This window comes from Meriones unguiculatus, chromosome 5 (assembly GCF_030254825.1).
Source record: "Meriones unguiculatus strain TT.TT164.6M chromosome 5, Bangor_MerUng_6.1, whole genome shotgun sequence".
NCBI classification, from domain to species: domain Eukaryota; kingdom Metazoa; phylum Chordata; class Mammalia; order Rodentia; family Muridae; genus Meriones; species Meriones unguiculatus.
Genome location: NC_083353.1, coordinates 33,897,566 through 33,916,901, shown reverse-complemented (window position 1 = coordinate 33,916,901; position 19,336 = coordinate 33,897,566). Strand labels below are relative to the sequence as shown.

The 19,336-nt window shown below is 39.2% G+C and overlaps 1 protein-coding gene across 1 annotated transcript in view; it reads left to right on the top strand.

The window, feature by feature from the left end:
* Polr3g (RNA polymerase III subunit G) overlaps positions 1 to 19,336 on the top strand; it is a 36,021-nt gene that overhangs the window by 12,449 nt on the left and 4,236 nt on the right. The window contains exons 4-7 of the mRNA XM_021662217.2: positions 4,883 to 4,942; positions 6,554 to 6,604; positions 10,351 to 10,433; positions 14,515 to 14,655. Of these exons, the coding sequence (XP_021517892.2) occupies positions 4,883 to 4,942; positions 6,554 to 6,604; positions 10,351 to 10,433; positions 14,515 to 14,655 (335 nt within the window). The remainder of the gene's footprint in view (positions 1 to 4,882; positions 4,943 to 6,553; positions 6,605 to 10,350; positions 10,434 to 14,514; positions 14,656 to 19,336) is intronic.

The window sequence follows — 19,336 nt, the reverse complement described above, 5'->3', positions numbered from 1 at the left end:
GAGAACACAAGCCCCCTTGTGAACAGTTCTTAGCTCAGAAACGATGTATTGATTGTTAGAGAGATCATTGTCATCTTTGAGTTCTTAAGACATCGTTAAAACATGAGAAATTCCTTATAGCATTAGCTCATGCCGTTAGTTTTAAATGTTTATTTTTCTTTGTAAGAGATATTGGCTAAGTGAAAAAGGAAGCGTATAGATGATCGTGTTACATGTAAGAAGCATGTTGGGCAAATTTAATCTTGATGACATCTACTTGAGTTTGTTTATACAATGGCTTGACAAATTTTACCTCAAACAACAGAGAGGTTTTATTTTTACTTTCTTGATTTTGTTGTATGCTTTTGCCTGGGTTTAAAAAATAAATTTCATATATATTTTAACATAAACTAATAAATACTTATTTTTATTTTAAAAGTTAACAAGGCATGGTATATGTCAACCCTATTAAAATTAGACTTTTCTTTGGATAGGAGACATGTTTAGCCAACGGAATGTGTTTATTCAAGTGCATGTCTAACTGAAAAGTGTGTCAGATCATTGAAGCAGTTACATGAGCCTTATAGGTAGAGTCATTGTTTTAGTGACTGTTATATTGCTGTGAGGAGACACCATAGCCAAGGCAGCTTTTACAAGAAAGCATGTAATGGAGGGCTTGTTTACAGAGTTAGGTCATGACCAGTATGGCATCAGACATGGCACCAGAAAAGTAGCTGAGTCCTCACCTCTGATCTATAAGTTGCAGGCAAAAAGAAGTAGACTGGGCCAGGGGTGAGCTTTTGAAACCTCAAAGCCTGCCCCAGTGACAATCTTCCTCCAACACCTAATCCTTTTCAAAGTGCTCCACTAACCAAGAACCAAGCGCTCAAACATATGAGCCTGTGGTTTTCATTCAAACCACCACAGTCATTAAGGACAGATTATTAGTCTGTGGGAGTTAATGGTTTGACTCAGGATCAAAGGAGTACTTTATCCTTGATAGCTATGCAATATAAAAAGACATGCACTTACTTTCTTAATTCTGTAAGAAAATTTTATTTAGGATTTTCTAAGTTGATAGAAGTAAAACCTCTTCATATCTTCTCTGCTCCTCTTTCCTGAAGTGGTGTGTTTTTTAAAAGCCCTGTGGTTCAAAATACAGTTTTAAATAAAATGCATGCATTCGTATGTATAGGAGCACACACAGGACTGCAAGCTCCTCTCTAGTCATGGGTAATATGTTCCAAGACATCCCCAGAGAGGCGTGAGCCCACAGACAGTATCTAACCCTGTGTACCAGCACTGTGGTGCTGACTTGGAGAACTGAGAGTGTGACACCGGATGGCGGACAGAAGCAAGAGTCATGTGACATAGTTTTCCTTTGATGGTGACCAAAGTATTACACCAGGGATTATTTTTGTGTGCTTTGTTGTTGTTTTTTGTTTGTTTTGTTTTGGAAATAGGGCTTCACTATGTGTTTCTGACTGGCCTGGAACTTTCTGTGTTGACCAACGTGCCCTCAAACTCACAGAGCTCCTTGTACCTGCTCCTTCCTGGGATTAAGGACATGTACTACCATGCCCAACTTAAATAGGTTTTTAAGAAACTATGAGAGAAGTTTTCAGAAACCTTCATCTTTATAGTTATTTTATCTTATTTTTAACTTCCATTGAATTGAGAATTCAAAATGTGTAAAAAAATTTTTTCTAATAATGCCAGAAAGAAAAGTTGCATAGGAGCGTGTCTTATAATAATTAGGCCAGTCAGAAAGTGAGGGCACAGATGGGTGGGAGCTCTCTGCACACTGATGGTGGGCAAAGGGTACAAGCAAAATTGTAGACTGAATCCCCAGATGACAAGACCTAAGGTAGACGTCTCAGATGTAAGAATAAGTGAATATACAAGTTTAATTCCTTAAGACTAAAAGAGAAAATATGCTGTCCTTTTGCAGTAAATCTTTGAGAAGGCTATCATCAGAGAATTTATAATAATTTGGTATCTTGTTTGCTAAAATATAGATGACCATATTTTTTCTTTTTGATATTTTTACACCAAAATTTATCATTTATGGTTTGTAAATGGAAAAACACTGACACCAAAACTAAAGACAGAGACACCAATCAAACAGAAGGAGGTTATGTAGAATTTTTTAAAAATTGTTGGGTTACTTATGATTATCATTTTCAGTAAAGGAGAAAAGATAGAGCCATCTCTTTTATTCAACAAAAGTGTGTTCCACCCAGCTTTTTGATCTAATTTATTTATGTGCTTTTTTCAGGTTTTACAGATGAACAAAGTCTGGGTCTGTGTCTGCTAGACAAGTGCCATATCTCTGAGCTGCTCCAGCCACAGCAAAGTTTTCTTTGTTTTTTGTTTTTTTGTTTTTGTTTGTTATGTTCAATTTTAATGATGAAAGCATAATAGTTAGAAATGCAGGTGATGATAAGGCAGAATTCTATCAGAAATCCATCTGGAGTCATCAGTGGTTCTCAACCTTCCTAATACTGTAACCTTTTAATGCAGTTCAGTTCCTCATGTGGTGGTGACCCCAACCATGAAATTATTTTTGTTGCTATTTCATATCTGTAATTTTTCTGCTGTGATGAATTATAATGTAAGTATTTTCAGAAATAGAAGTTTGCCACCGGTTGAAAACCACTGATTTAGATGGCATAAACATGGAAAACAATCACAAGCAATTCGTTAAAACTCCTTAAAATGGATGAGTGAGGTGGCACACGCCTTTAATCCCAGCACCTGGGAGGCAGAGGCAGTCAGATCTCTGTGAGTTCAAGGCCAGCCTGGTCTACAAACAGAGTTCCAGGACAGCCAGGACTGTCACACAGAGAAACCCTGTCTAAGGGAAAATGAAAACGAAACAAATCATTAAGATATATTTGAAATATGAAGTCATAAGATGCAACATGCGTGTTGTACTTTGTGGGTGGCGGCTGTTGCTGCCACCCACATTCAGAAGATGTGGTTAAGGTTGTCTTCATAACAAATAGAACATGAAGTGTATATTCTGATTGCTTTTCTAAACTTCTTAGTGAAACTTGTGCATTTTTCTTCTGATTTGTTCTACTGTTTGGTTTTCTCACCTTCTCACAGCCCCCTTAAGTGTGCATTAGTTCTAGCAGCCTAGGATCTTTGGTTATTGCTTTTTCATATCTTTTTTTTTTTTTTGATACATGATCTTACACGATAGCCCCAGCTCCCTGCAGCTCACAGAGGTCCGCCTGCTTCACCCTCCCCTTCCCTTTTCTTACCGCTAAACTGCTAAGCCACTTTAATTTTTTTCCTTCAATATATTTTCATTATGTTTTTTCTTCCCCAACCCCTCCCAGATCTTCCCCACCTCTCTACCTTCCCAAATTTATATTTACGTTCCCTTTCCCTTTAAAATAACAAACAAAAAACAAAACAAAACAGAAAACAAGAAACAAAACTAGGCCAAACAAACACAAAAAGGCAAGAAACAAATTTCCACAAAGACACAAAAAGCAAAAGCATATACCAAATGGGTGAAAGACAAGTAAGATAAAGTTTAAAACAAAACATTAAGTTCGTGAAAGGACCACTGAGTCCATTTACTTCTGAGCGTGGCCCTGCCCTGGAGTGACACTTCTTGGAGAAAACTGATTTTCACCTTGCCAGTGGGTAGCAGTTGCAGACGTTTTCTTGGTTAGGGCTGGGACTCCATGTCCACTTCCCCCTCTTGGCACTGGGACCCATCTGTCTTGAACCTGTGTAGGCCTTGCGTGTGCTGCCACGGTGTCTTTGAGTTCATATGTACAGCAGTCTTGTGTTGATAGACATTGCTTGGATCATCCATCACCTCTCAACCTTTTGGGGAGGAGTTTGATGGAGACATCCCACACAGGACGGTGCTCCAAAGAGTGTGTATCTGTGCATGTGCATGAGTGCATGCATGTGCTCGTTCATGTCTGTCATCTGTCTGTCTGCCTATCTCTTGCTCTCACGATCGCCCTGCGCATTGTCCAGTTGTGGGTCTCTGTGCTCATTCTCATTTAACTTCAAGAAGAACCTTCTCTGATGTGGGTTCAGTGAGGCACTGAACTGTGGGCATAGCAGTATGTCATTATGAGTCAGGTTATTGCTATGTGAGCCACAGTTTACAATGAGCTGTGCTTTCAAGTCTCTGTGTCATGGTTCTCTTTATCAACTTATGTCGCCTGTATTTCTGTATTATGTTAGGGGTATTACTGGGATTGTCTGGCAAGGCTGGCAAATTAATTAGAGGTGAGACATGGCCCTGACGCTGCTGATCCTGGCAAATTCCGATGGTCTGTGTAGAGCTTTTAGTACTTTGTGGAAGGCTTACAGCAGACTCACATTATCCCCCAAACTCTCACTGCACTCAGTCTCTCCTACCCCTGTCCTTCTTCCCAGTGGGCTATGAAAAGTTGCTTCTTTGGGAACCTCACAAACTGATTATGAGTATATGAAATGCTAAAGGTGAGCCACTGGGCCTCCATCCCGATGAGGTATTGGCTGACTTTAAAGACTGGTGGCTGGAGGTTAGTATTGCAAGAATAAAATAGAAAGCAGTGAATAGATCTCTCCACCTTTGTGTGCCAAGTGGCTTCCTAATCTGACTCCAAGCTTTTCTTGTGATCTCATAGGCTTGTCAGCTTGTCTTATCCTGTCTCTGCTCAGCCCACTATTGCTCTGGCTGTGTTTGTACCCATGTTACTCTAATTGAACGCTTTACTTTGTACCCATGTTACTCATCAGCATTGGTTCAGTTACATATGTTATATACAAATGTAGAACATATATGAAAATAAGATATTATCTGGTGAAGTAAAGAATTTTTTATTTTAAAGAATCGCTTAAGTTTTTGTGTTTCTAATGAGTGTTTTTTTTTTCCCCACTCTAGATGATATTGAAAGGTATAGTAGAAGATATATGAAGGTATACAAAGAAGAATGGGTTCCAGGTACTATAAAAGAGACAATTAAAAGCAATTCACCTTAGTTTTGTTCATGTATGTGTTTGTATGTGTGTGTGCCTATGTGTTTGTGTGTGTGCCAAGTTTGTGCAGTGCCCATGGAGGCCAGAAGGAGTCAGCTGCCCTGGGGCTGGCATCACAGGGGTTAGGGGCACTTGTGTGGTGCCCTTGCTTCTTGCTGTGGTGGTTGGGAAGCAGGCACTATTAAACACTGGGCTGTCTCTCCAGCCCTTTAAAGACCACCTTCCCTATGACATACCACAGAAATCTAGTAGATGCTTAGGTGTTTTCTTTGTTTTTTAGCTGTAGGAAAATGGGCCTTTTTTCTCCCTCCTGTAATTAATTAGTAATGAAAATCACTTTAAGCATACTTCAAGCTGCTGAGTCTCTCTGTTACACATGGAGACACAGACCAGTTTTAGCTGCTACTATTTTAGCATACTATTTCAAAAGAAACATCCTGAGAGACTTGTTGTTAAAGCATCCAGTATTCCATTGCATGGCGACAGGCTGCAGAAGGCTCTACAGGAAACAGCTTATGTTAGAAACAGAAAAAAGTTGCCATAGAGATGAAATAACCTGCCAGAGTCTCTTCAAATCAAAATTTGTCACTGCAGGCAAAATGATGAAAGTTAACTATGTTGTAAAAATACACTGACATTTCTTTATTAAGAGCCAGTATCTTTAAATTTTTTTTAATATTTCAAAATTTTTATATATTCGTGTTGTGTGCACATGTGTGCATGTTTAAGTATATATGTGTAGATGCCTGAAGAGACCAAGAAAGGCCCTCTGATCTGGAGCTGGAGTTACAGGTGGCTGTGACCCACACAGCATGAGTGCAGGAAACTGAGCGCAGGTCCTGTGGAAGAACAGGAAATGCTCTTCCTACTGAGCTGTCTCTCTAGCCCCTTTCAATCTGTATTTACATAGCTTCGATTTTATATTTTCCTCTATTACTAAAAGTTAAAAACTAGGCTGAGGATTGTACAACATTTGGCTAGCATATATAAGGCCCCAAGTTCAATTCCTAGCACCCTTTACAAAATTAAAAGACAGTAAATAAGTAAAGTAATTGTTTAGTTATTGTAACTTAAAAAACACTTACTGAAGAGAATTTACATGTTCACAACTACTAGTATTTTTAATTGAAAAAATAAAATAATTATTTTATGTCATACATACTGGGTTTGATTACATACCTTAAATTTTAAAAAAATTGTTATATAATATATATAAACAGACAACTTACAAAATAAAATATAGCCAAATAATAATAATAATAATAATAATAATAATAAACAGTTATGATCATGACCTTAACATCCACAAGGAATTTCCATAAGATTTCTATCCAAGACACTTTATCTCAACATTTCAAAGTGGTTTAATGAGCGCCTTTTCTCTACAGGAGAAACTGTGTCACTGTGCATTCTATTTATATTTGTTTTGTTATGTTCCAAGCTAATTCAGTACAGTCAGATACTAAGAAATGATTCTGCTTTTGTGTGAACAAGCAGCTGTCACTGTGTTAAGTAGTTAGGTCTCAGCGCCACCAAGGAAACTAAGACTTTTCTGTTCTTTCTTTTGGGCACATAGACTGGAGAAGACTTCCAAGAGAGATGATGCCAAGGAAAAAATGCAAAAAAGGTATACTGACTAACAGGACTGTAGTCCAGGCTGTTGGAAAAGGTTATTGCTTAAACTCTGCTAATGGTGAAGCCAACCTGAAGTTATGCTCAGTACTGTAAATTCTTTTTCCTAAAGTGTATCTGTATTTTGATCGTTTTACTTGCAATTGGTTGTTATTGACTTTGGACCTTCTATTTTTTTTTTTTTTTTTTTTAATCTATTGAGATAGGGTTTCTCTGTGTAGCCTGGGCTGACCTGAACTTGCTTTGTCGATCAGGCTGTTCTTGAACTCACAGAGATCCGCCTGCCTCTGCCTTCCGAGTGTGAATTAATCTCATTTATTTTACTTTATTTATATGTTTACATTTAAATAAAAATTACAATTTATTTATTTTGTATCCCTACTGCAGCCCCCTCCCTCATCTTCTCCCAGTCCACCCACTCTCCCTCTTCTCTAGTCCCCTGATAAGGAAGGACCTCCTCCCCTTCTATCTGACCCTAGCTTATCAGGTCTCATCAGGGCTGGCTGCTTCCTCTGTGGCCTGGCAAGGCTGTACACCCCAGGGGGAGGTGATCAAAGAGCCAGCCACTGAGTTCATGTCAGAGACAACCCCTGCACCTCTTATTAGGAACCCCACTTGGAAACTGAGCCACCTATGGGCTTCCTTTGAACAGGGGGTGAAAATCAGCTAGGCTAGCAAAGAACTCTCTCATTTGTATATAGGCAGATTTTTATGGTCTTACTGGCAGTATTCCACATTATTACATGAAACATTTAAAATTGAGGTGCTATTAGCAGTTGCTGGCTTTGCGGGAGGAGAGTCAACTTTTAAGGGTGTGGCCACTGTTGGAATGACAAAGTTGACTCAGTGGGTTATTAAAGAGGAGGACAGGAAGGAGAATGTGAATGGATTTAGGAGGAGTTAATGGAAGGAGGGAGGATAAGTAGGAACAAAATACATTTTATACAGTTGTGAAATTCACAAAGAATTAATAAACTAATATTAAAAGGAAAGACATCTGTACTAGGAAAAAATTGAAGAGATTTTGTATTAGATAAAAACATACCAAAGTGTATATAGTTATGTTTGTTTTTAATAATTAAATAATAAGCCGTTGAGTATCTGCTATTGCCAGACACTGCCGCAAAGAACAGACCCAGTATAGGTGGGACTGTTCTTGCCTTTTACAGTTGGGTGGAGGAACATGAAAGGGCCTAGGATGCCTTGGCCAGCGAAGTACTTACTGCACAAGCATGATCACCTCTGTTCAGATCTCTGTCACCCACGGAAAACGGCCGGCACGACTGCGTGCACCTGTACAGCCCCTGGGGGCTCCTGAAGGCGTGCTGGGCAGCCAGTCAGGCCGATTGATGATCTCCAGGATCTTCAAAAATAAGATGAGAAAGACACCCAGTGTCCACTGGCCTTCAAGTGAGCACCCATGGGCACACATACACAAAACAAGACATGAGACAAAAACATAAGTCCTTTTGGGAGGTCTGAGCAAAGATCTGAGGGACTGCAATAGCTAAGAACATTATTTTCATGATAAGGCATACATGTGTAAGTGGTACTGATCATGTCCTAATGGCCCAGCATTTGAAGCAGACTAGCAAGCTGAGAAAGTACCTACTCTGCTTATCATTGGAGCTTCATACATTAACTGCTACAGCTCCTGTCAGCAAGGATTTCCATTTATTGAAAAACAAATCAACAACTACATTTTCTTTACCAGTCTGTGCCAATATTTTTAATTGTACACAGTGTAGTTTTGTGTTTCATCCCCACTTTTGTGATGGCTTCTTGATCTAATGAAGGTAGTCAGCAACAACAGAGGAATCAAGGGCAGCAAGGGGTTTGTTGAAGAACTGGCTTCTGACAGATACTGAAGTATGTTCAAGTATTTGCACATGTGAAAAAAACTGTTAACTATGGAAATTTTTCATGTCAACATTTTAGGATAAAAATAGTCTTTCTGTAATATTCCTGAGTTGATACTTCCCCCCGAATGTGAATGTGTGTACATGAATTAATTATTGAAAGTATCATACGATACTTTCTTTCCCATTCTTTGGGTTAAATGGAAGATGTAGGCACTTTCAGACCACAAAGGACATTGTACCTACTATACTATTAAAAAGATCACACGATGATGAAAGTATAAAACTGCACATCATTGAGTTAATGCTACATAACATTGTATGCCTAATATGCAGCTAGTGAAGGCTAAACAAACACTTCTATTTAAACACTGGAAAAGAACTTTGTGCTTCAGGTCATGGTGCCGTAAAGCCTACACAGCACCCTTCACTATGTTAATACCTAGTCTAAGTTAAAAACTCAATATTTTGGACTAAATGAAGAACAAAACTTACAATAAAATCTCTACTTTTATTGAAACCAAAAGAAGGAAAGATGAGCGGTGTTTAGGACTTACCTTTTCAGTAAGGAAATTATTAACTGGGCCTGGAGAGAAGGCTCGGTGGGTAAGAGTGCTTCCTGCTCCATCAGAGTTCAGAGCCTCGCACCCTCATCACGTGACACATAAGTGTCTGTACTCCACCTCCAACCTGACACCCATACCCATATTAAAAAATAAAATATTTTAAAAATGAAATTAATAATTTTTGTGTGTATTTTAGCTACTCAGTTTTTGTAGTATTCACCTAATTGTTGTGTGTATTATGAAACTGAATACATGCTTTATAAAAAGTCCTTAAAGAAAAAAGACGTTATGGTGTGAATAAATTGCATTCTTAGCTAATAGTTGTTGGCATCAGTGTTATACTACTTAACTGAGCTCCTGTTCATATATGATACTATGCTTTGGGTTCTTATTAAACAGTCCTGGGGGGGTGAGGTGATAAAAGTTATGAATTATACATCGTTTAATATTAGGTTCTTCCTTACCCTCACTCCTAACTGTATTAATTCAAGAGCCCTGACGTCAGTGACTTCTCATTTGGTTTGACCTGGTAGATTTTAAGTCCACTAGTTATGGGTCATCCACTGTGGTCCAAGCGCCATTTCTCTGTGTTGACTGTTCGTCATTGACACAAGTAAATCTTTCTGAGCCCCATTTCTGATTCCTAGGAATTTTTTTGGGGGGGGTGTTTAGCTCAATTTTGGCAAAGAACTGTAATCATTCTTCCTTATGGGAAACTTTTATGGTTTATAAGAATTCCTTAGTAATTGCAGAATCTTCACAGAAAATAATCCTCTATCCCCCACTATTTTAGAATAACCTGAAAATGAAATGTTTTGCTTAGAGTAAAACAGATTGTGCATCCTAAAGCCTGTTGAAACGTTTCATTTCACAAGACAGTTCTTGCTAACACCGAGTGAGGTGTTTTTTCCTATCCCTTTGCCAGTAGCCAGTGCTGATTTACCCTGCACTTCTTTTTACACCACACCTGCTAGAATTAAAATGTAAAGTGTTAAAATGGATTTCATTGATAAATGAATGAGAAACCCTCGCAGGCTTTTTCTTGTTATTCTAGTGTTTCAGTAACATTATAGAAGATTGTCTTTATTGATATTAATTGTGGGACGGAAGTTTCAGTACTTCGTTGACATATACCTGGTTGTAGACTTCATAATATCCTGTGAAGTGCTATCATTTGCTTAGAGCTTGGTGCAGTGTGGTGTTTTGTGGGAGGAGCTAGCTGCCAGGTATGACATATGTTGTCTGCATCAGAGAGCATAGGAGGTGCCACATTGTTCCTGTGGAAAATCTGGTAATAGATGGCACTTTCTTTTCAGTGGATCCAAAATCCAGAATGGCCAAAGCCGTAGACAAAGGTGCTTCACTTGCTAATTCTGCGGATGTGTTGAAAAAGATTGAGGTAAGCTTAGAGTTATAAACAGTAACTGAAAAAAAACCACAAAAGGCCATACTGCTTCTTCCTTACCTCTCCACCTTCGCTTTTTAATAATGTGAACTTGGCAGCAGGGTGCTGTGGAGGAAAGATTTAGCACACATGGGCCCTGGCTGTACCATCTCTCCTTCACTCTTTTTTCTGAGCACCACACACAGCCTCAGGTTTCCCTTTGTTTTTTACTGTATCCTTTACTCCTGACTTGGATTGGATTGGGGTATGGGCGAGGGGAAAGAAGCATGAATCACTGGCATAATTAAATGGAATTCTTTAGAAAGTCTTTGCTTTCTCTTTGTTGGTGTGTATGTTCTTTTACCACCTGCCTGCCCCAGGGTTTTGCAGTATAAATAGAACTCTATTGAGGGAAAGATAGTGCTTTATGTAATTTATTTGTTTATCATTAATCAAAACAAACAAAATTTATGATAGTACCTTAAAAATATGTTCTCTCATCCCTGTCCATACCATTTGCTTTCTTTGTTGTAAACTCCAAAGTTCTCATTTCATGTGTATTCTTTCGGGAATATTTTATTCAAAAATACAGAACTCCCGCTGTAATTTTTTAAATATTTCAACATTATTTTATTTTTTATGTGCATGAGTGTTTACCTGCATGTGTATGTGTACCACATGCACCGGGTGTTCGTGGAGGTCAGGAGCAGGGGTTAGATCCTTTGGGACTGGACTTTGAAACATGGGCCCTTGGCAAGAGCAACAGGGCTCTTAACACCTGAGCCAGGTGTCCAGGCTGAGTTCCCCTTTTAATGGCAAAGATCATGTATCACACCTCTGCGTTTTCACGTTATTATCTAAAATGTCATCAGCATAGTTGCATATGTGTATAGAGCTCCCTCATTCTTTTATTGGCAGCACTGTCAGAATGAACTGTAGCTATTTAATAACTTCATTAAAATGCTACGGGAGAACATTATTTCTTCTAGTGTTTTGCTGTTATAAATAATGCTGTGAATTTATAATAACTGTCTAATTTCACACGGCCAATCATTTTATGTGTTGTATAGAATGGTTGATGATTGCCACATTGATCTCCATGGCGTTATACCTTGCACTCCCATCATCAAGTTTGCATTGATGATGATAATTATGGTAGCACTTACTGAGAACTTACACAGGCAGTTTGATGAGCTCTGTATATACACTGGGTCCTTAAGAACATGTAGCTGGGGCTAGAGAGATGGCTCAGGGGTTAAGAGTGCTGACTGTTCATCCAAACGTCCTGAGTTCAATTCCCAGAAACCACATGGTAGCTCATAACTATCCATAGTGAGATCTGGTGCCCTCTTCTGGCATGCAGGCAGACATGCAAGCGGACTAGTGTATGAATAATAAATAAGTTCTTAAAAAAAAAAAAAAGAACATGTAGCAAAGGTCGTGTTATTCCTTACTTGTAGAAGAGAGCCAAAGGTTTAAAATACTTGCTGGCCACATTAGCACATTGACTTGATGGAATGCTCCTAGTTTTACTGTTTTCTTTTTTGAGCAGTGCTTGAACTGGATGGTAATATGTCTAAAATACAGAATCTGGAAAATCGGTGAAGGAATGGTAGAGGCTGTCTGGTTTAACGGTGGAATGGTAGCTGGAGTTTATCTGGTCCTGCCTGCTCATAAAGCTTGGACACAGTCTCAGCGACGCGTGCACAGTGCTCTGTCGCTTACCCTTCCCTTTGGCTGTGATGTGTCCTTAGGACAAACCGTGTTTCTTTGGTGCTTACATTTACCACTTCAGAACATTGGAAACATGGAGATCGTCATATGTTTACTGTTTTAACAGAGCATTGTGCTTGTTTTGGTTGCCTTCTTGTTTTATTATGACTGCATCTCTGGGTGGAGGTAGCAGCATTAGATCAAGTTCAGAGCAGGCCCATGGCAGCAGTGACATGCACACCTTATTTCTGCAGTACCCGAGGGAGGCTCCTTATGTGTCTAGTGTCTAAGCTCGAAGACCTGTTCTCTGTCTGCATCTTAACTCTTTTCGCGAGGTTTGTTTTATATCAGTCCTTCTCTCCCTAAATCCGTAGCATAAGCTTCAGCCGCCAAATCTCTCATAGATGAGAAAGTGGAGGCTGCTGTGTAGAAGAGCCCAATCCATCAGCTTGTTGAGAAGAATGGGGTAATGACACACAGTGTGTCTTTGGGATTATAAGAGAAGTTGCATATCTCTTCTATCTTGGTTTAATACCTTATGTGTTTAACTTGAATCTATGTGGTAAAGATGAGGCTGTTTGCTTGAAGCTATTTGATTTGGCAACATCTCTAGTCCCTACATATTGAATGAATGCTGTACTTTTAAAAATACAGTTGTTGTATTTTAAATAATACTGTTTCTAATTATGAAATAATAAGGGCCTTTCAAATGATAATAGTATACTTTTCACAGAGTAAAATAAATACAGCATTTGACTTTCATTATAATTGAATTTAGTTATAGGCCTTTTACTTATGATCTAGTTAAAACAAAAAAGACATATTAGTATTAATGTATATGTGTGTGTTTCTCAGATGTTTCAAAAGGCTTGTGAAATTTTTGGTTACTTGAGCTCTTCCAAGAATATTGCCAGTTGGGAAATTGTACATATGATATTGTAATAACTACCAAAGTAATTTTATTTAAGAACTGAGTGTTATGAGCTTGAGAGATGGTTCAGAGAAACCATTTACTGTGTAAGCATAATGACTGAAACTCCAAGCCTAGCATGCACACAAAAGCCAGGTAGGCCTGCAGAAGCCTGAAATCCCAGCACCTGGCAGACAGAGAAAACGGGTCCCGAAGGCAAGCAGCAGGCTGGTGAAGCCAGCAAGAACTTGATGGAATAAATTAAATGGAGAGTGGTTGAGGAAGATATCCAATATCAGTTTCTAACCGCCACAGGCGTGTTCAAACACATGAACATATTAATATACACTCACGCATTCTACATACACATAAACATTCTAAATTAATTTATTTAAATTGGGTTTATTTAATGTAGTCTTCTCTTTCATTTTTGGGGGTTGGGGGGAGTGGATTTCAATCAGGGTTTCTCTGTAGCCCTGGATGTCCTGGACTCTCTTTGTAGACCAAGCTGGCCTTAAACTCTCAGAGATCCTCCTGCCTGTGCCTCCCCAAGTGCTGGGATTAAATGCTTGCACCAAAATGTCCAGCTACCTTTATTTTCTTTATTTCAAATTGGAATTAAAAGAATTTTTAAAGCAAATATTTAGAGCTAAGTTATAGTTATTCTGGATGTAAAATATGTCTTCTAATGAACAAGTGACAAAGCCTTAAAGACTGATGGAGCATGCCCACACATTAATCCTCTAGTTACTCCTCTAATTACTGTGTTAATAACAATGAAGAATTAGCTCATGTGAAGCCTTCATTATGAATATGCAAAATGATCACTGTGCCCACCTCACAGAAAACCTGTGAGATTCTGGCTCTTATGTAAAGTGATGTTCATCCAGCTGAGCAAGCAGGTAGAACTGGAGTAAAATTAGGCCACTTTGTCAGTTGAAAAAATAACTGGTGGTAATGAGGCATTTGTGAAGTCAAACCTGAGGTGAGAGTGTGGCACAGTGGTTTTCCACGTAGACAGCTACAACCATGCAGCAAAGCTTTTCCAATTCCATTTCTCCTCTTGAGGTTTGGAATTGCTCGTAGCAGCTGGTGTGTTCAGGGACATATTTTAATCTCCTTTTCACAACCTTCCAGATGTTTCAGGAAGCAAAAATTCCTGGGAATGGGAAGTAATGAAAGCCAAAGGGGACAGGAAGGACATAGAGTAAATCATTTCAAACATTTTAGAAGGAGGTAGGATAGGAATCATGGAAAGCAAACACTGTGGATTAGAATTCTATCCCCAGAGTAGCTGAGGTGCAGTGAAGCAATAGAATTGAAGAACGGGCAGTACATCAGTTTCTGAGGTGGGAGGTTGGTGAGCGCACCAAGTTAGGATTAACCTAAGATTATCCATAACTCTCCTTTTGTGGACTCTGTAGATCAAACACTAATAGTTTCCATGTGCATTAATGAATCTCACTTTATCAGGAATTGGAAAAGAGAGGTGATGGTGAGAAATCCGATGAAGAAAATGAAGACAAAGAAGGAAGCAAAGAGAAAAATAAAGATGATGATGAAGATGACGATGATGCAGAGCAGGAGGAGTATGATGAAGAGGAGCAAGAGGAGGTAAAAGTCTGTTTGAGGAAGATAAGAGAGCTACTCCATAACCTTAATGATTATTTATGCCATGTAACGTCATTCAGCAAACAGGACTCAAATGAGACTCTTGAGTGCTCATAATCCTAGCACTAAAGAAAGAGGAGCAGGAGTTTGAGGAGCTGGGGCTGCTTGGCAAGACTTTGTTACAAAAACAAAATCCCAGTTTAACATTGCTGGCATCAGTTGCTTAGTTGAAATAATAATAGTGCCAAATATAATCCAGGAGATTAAAGTAAGTTGATTGGCAGCTTTTGCAAGCAAGGAATTATGGACATTGATGAGAGGAGTGCAGTTCATATACACCATCATAAAAGTTGAAGACGGCAGTCGAGGTTCTAAAGGGCTTAGGCACAAAGGTCTAGAAGCAATCCCTGCAGAGCCATCGAATCTCAAACTCCCAAGTTCACATGGACAGAAGCAGAGTGCCACTAAACTGCCCTTGGGTATCTGGCTGTCAGGACTTGTTTGGAGATTGTTTTTTGACTCCATCAAGGTATTTCAGGAGGGCAACTGAGGTGCTCATAGCCTCCTGAGGACTGCAAATACTCCATAAGGTAAATGGAGGGTAAGGTATTTCCTTCCCATTCTGGGACCTTTGTCCTTGCTCAAGGTCAGCTTCTAAGGCTTGCTCTTTTCTTCATCCGAAAATTTTCAGCTCTGAAATATTTATATGCTTTAAATATTCTGTATTAAGATTTGCATTCTTTTGAAGTGAATATTGTTAGATAATTAAATGTCAGATAATTCTGTTGGTAAATATTATTTCCTCTACATAAACAGCTTAAGTCACGTACAGGCATGTACTGTTTGACAAGCAGTGTCACAGCTACCAAGGTACTGAAAAGTTTGGTTGCTTTCCTTTTATTTTTATTTCCTGTTTACAAATGTCTCGCCAACTTGCCAACACTCACCTGTTAAGTGATTTGCTTTCCTTGTTGAGTAAACTCATCATTTATTAGTTATTAGAGTCCCGTGTTCTACTTAGACACAATTCTGGAGTCTGTTTCCACTGATCTCTTTCTTGAACAACACTGAGATATCCCATGAAATAGAAACTTTCTGTTTTCAGTGCAATTTCTCTGCTACCCTCCTTTGTCAGAATTTTCCCAAGTATTTTATCCATTCTTTCATATAACTTAAAGTGAATGAGGTTTTTTCTTTTTAAAAATAATTTATTTATTTTTATTTTCTGTGCATTGGTGTTTTGCCTGCATATGTGAGCGTGTCAGGTCTTGGAGTTACAGATAGTTAAGTTGACATGTTTGTGCTGGGAATTGAACCCAGGTCCTCTGGAAGAGCAGTCAGTGCCCTTAACTGCTGAGCCATCTCTCTAGCCCCCTCAAGTTTTTTCTAAAGATTTATTTTTATTTTATGTGTCTGCATGTTTGCTCATATATATGTATATGCACCATGTGTGTGGGTGCCCACTGAGTCCAGAGGAGGGTGTCGGGTCCCCTGGTACTGGAGTTATGGGAGGTTGTGAGCTACTTCAGTGTGCGTACTGGAACCAAACCAGGGGCCTCTGTACAAGCAGCAGATGCTTTTTGTTACTCAGCTATCTCTGCAGCCTTGCCAATCAAGTCTTAAACGCTTGTCCCAAGCTTTGTTTTCAGGTCCCTCTATTATTCCTTTTGTAGGCTGATGGGACTTGCTCCAGTTCTTCTGAGCCTTGGTTTTGCCTTCTGGATTCCCTTAATTTCTTTCTTTAAGTTAGCCCCTGCCCCACCCTTCACCTTTTTTTTTTTTTTTTTTTTTTTTTTGTCTTTCCAGATATACTGCAAACTGGAACATCCTTTTATCTTCTCTGATCTTTATCCCTTCTTCCTATCAGACCATTTGTGAGGAATCACAGATATTGCTACCACTTAAAAACACTTGCCCCACCTTGCTGGCTAACATCTTTTCTGATCATCCTGTTAAACTGACTTTCTACAGAAGGTTTTTCTGATGATCCTTCCTCTTCATTTTCCTTTTCTGCTATTTTTTCCTTCACTCTTAGCCAGTGTTAGCAACTTCATAAAGAAAGTAAAACCATTTCCTGTCCTCTGCTGTCAGATTCAGTGTCATCCATTCCCCTTTTAGTCAGTGGGGACACTTATTTTATCCCTTGTGGAAGTAGTTGCCCCACTCCTTTTGAAACAATACCCAGGTCATTTCCCTTAACATGGTTTCAACATGTCTTTGTGTGTTTGTTTCCTGTGTTGAAAAATGAAAACATGCTCTGCTCTCTTCATGAAGCATGTTGCCTCCATCCTCCACCCACCTGTCCTGCCTGTCGGAAAGCTTCTCTAGCTGTTGTTTGCTCACTTAGCTCTTTAAAAGCGTGTTTCCACCTCCACATTGCTCACCTCATCACCAAGTTTACCACGGATGCATTTTAACTCTTACTTGACGTGGCCTTTCTGTACCATTTAACACCTTTGCAAAATGTCAGATAATTCTGTTGGTAAATATTATTTCCTCTACATAAACAGCTTAAGTCACGTACAGGCATGTACTGTGTGACAAGCAGTGTCACAGCTACCAAGGTACTGAAAAGTTTGGTTGCTTTCCTTCATTTTTAAGATAAAATCCTTCTCATTTTTCTTGTTTCTTGCACCTTTTTTTTTCTGGCATATATAGTTCTCTTCTTTCTATTCTTTTGAGTATCATTATTCTTCAGGGCTCAGTATTTAATGTATTTAGTCTGTATTTAATCTCTGTGGTTAGTGGGGTCCTTACCATAGTTACTTTATATCAACTGTGAGTCCTTTTCTTTGTCACTTAGCGTATAGTTATTTTTACACTAACATGTATGCTTGGCCATGAGACCATGACGGTAAGAGGTATCTCCCCTCATGGAAATTACTATGCAGAGGAGACAAACAGGAAAGACAACAGTTCTAACACAGTGACTAGTTCTGTGGTCGGATTCTGTAAGGGTACACACCAGGCACATGCTCCTAATTTCAGTATTAGGGAGGATCAGAAGCTCAAGGTTTTCTTCACCTACATGCCAACTTCCAAGCCAGCGTGAGACGTTGGCAGGCAACAAAATACTATAACTTGTAAGCTCTAGAGAGGCAGTGAGATCAAGGTGAGGAAGCAGACTGGAGAAGGCTTGCAGAGGGCCTGCAAGTGATGAGGGTGGTATGTTCCTGTCACGGATGTCGTGAGTCAGCTTGGCTGAAGGAGACTGTTTATGTAGAGGTTAGAGGTGACCATGATAGGGATCACTAGGATCTTGAATGTCAGGCTGAGAAATCTGGCTTTATCTTCCATGCTGTGGTAAGCCACTAAAGGATTTTTAAAGTGGAGTAGTGTAATTTTATTGTTATAGTAAACTCACTTGCTTCGATTGAATCATGTTTGCAAATTTGTTACCAACCATTAGTTCAAAGCCACTGGTGAGGTTACTCCTTAAAGATGGTTCAGTAAGTAAAGGCTTCCCACCAGGCTGATTAGTTTGATCCCCAGAAGTCAGAGGGGGAAAGGAGAGAATGGACTTGGGAGTTGTCTCTTGACCCCCACTTGCACACCATAGCATGTGTGCACCCCCACAGTACAATAAATAAATATATGTTAATATAAAAATACATTTCTGGTTGTCATAACAGGGATATTGTGGAGGTATTAATTAGGTTTGAGCAGTAGAGGCCAGTATTCTAGACAAGACTGACTTTTATAATGTTCTTTTGTTGTTTGTGTGTGTATGTAGGTGTGTGTATGTAGTGTATGTGTGTGGTGTGTGTGTGATGTGTATGTGTGGTGTTTGTGTGTGTGTATTATATGAGGGTGTTTGTGCCTGTGTTTGTGTGTGCTGAGACAAGCCCTCACTGCATAGGCTAACTTGTTTAGAACTCAATACACAGCACAGGGTACCTTCAAATTTTCAGCACTCCTTCTGTACCTCACCATAGACCCAGGTATTGTCCATGTCCATCTCAGAAATGCTCTTTTGATAAAATCCACTTCCTTTGTGTCTGGACCATATTTGTTAACATTAAGATTAACTCATTACAATTACAAATTCATGGCCCAGAGTGGTAGAGCACATCTTTAATTCCAGCAATCTGAACTCAGAGCTAGCCTGTCTACATGGATAATTTCCAGTCCAGCTAAGGTGACATAGCCATATTGTAATGTAGTGACCTAACAAACACAGATTTTGGTAATTTTAGAGCTCAGAACTAGGCCTCGGTAAGGTATTGCACCAAGTTTATATATCTGTATTTCATAGAGAAACAAGGCCGAGTGAGGGGTAGAGATGGAGCTCCCTTAGAGGCCATGTAACTTTAAAGGCCATGTTCTTTTTCATCAATTAGGTAATTGAAATTTCATATAATGGATTTACTCATAGAGTTGAAGTTTGATGAACATTTCATTTTGACGAATACAGTAGAGTGTATCATCTGGTAACACTTATATGTTAAAGAAAATACTTCTCTTCTTTTAATGCGTTGAATATTTAGCTTAAGAGTAAAGCTGGGACTCAGTGGAGAGCGAAGAGCCACTCTGGCCACCAGTCTCAGCAGACTCTGAAACTTTGTGCCTGCATCAAGATTGCTAGCATCTCAATGTTAGCGTTTGAGTCCCTACACATACTTGGGTATGTCTAAAACACCAGTGCTACTTGCTTGATTGTGAGTGCCAGAGTTTCTCTTCCGTG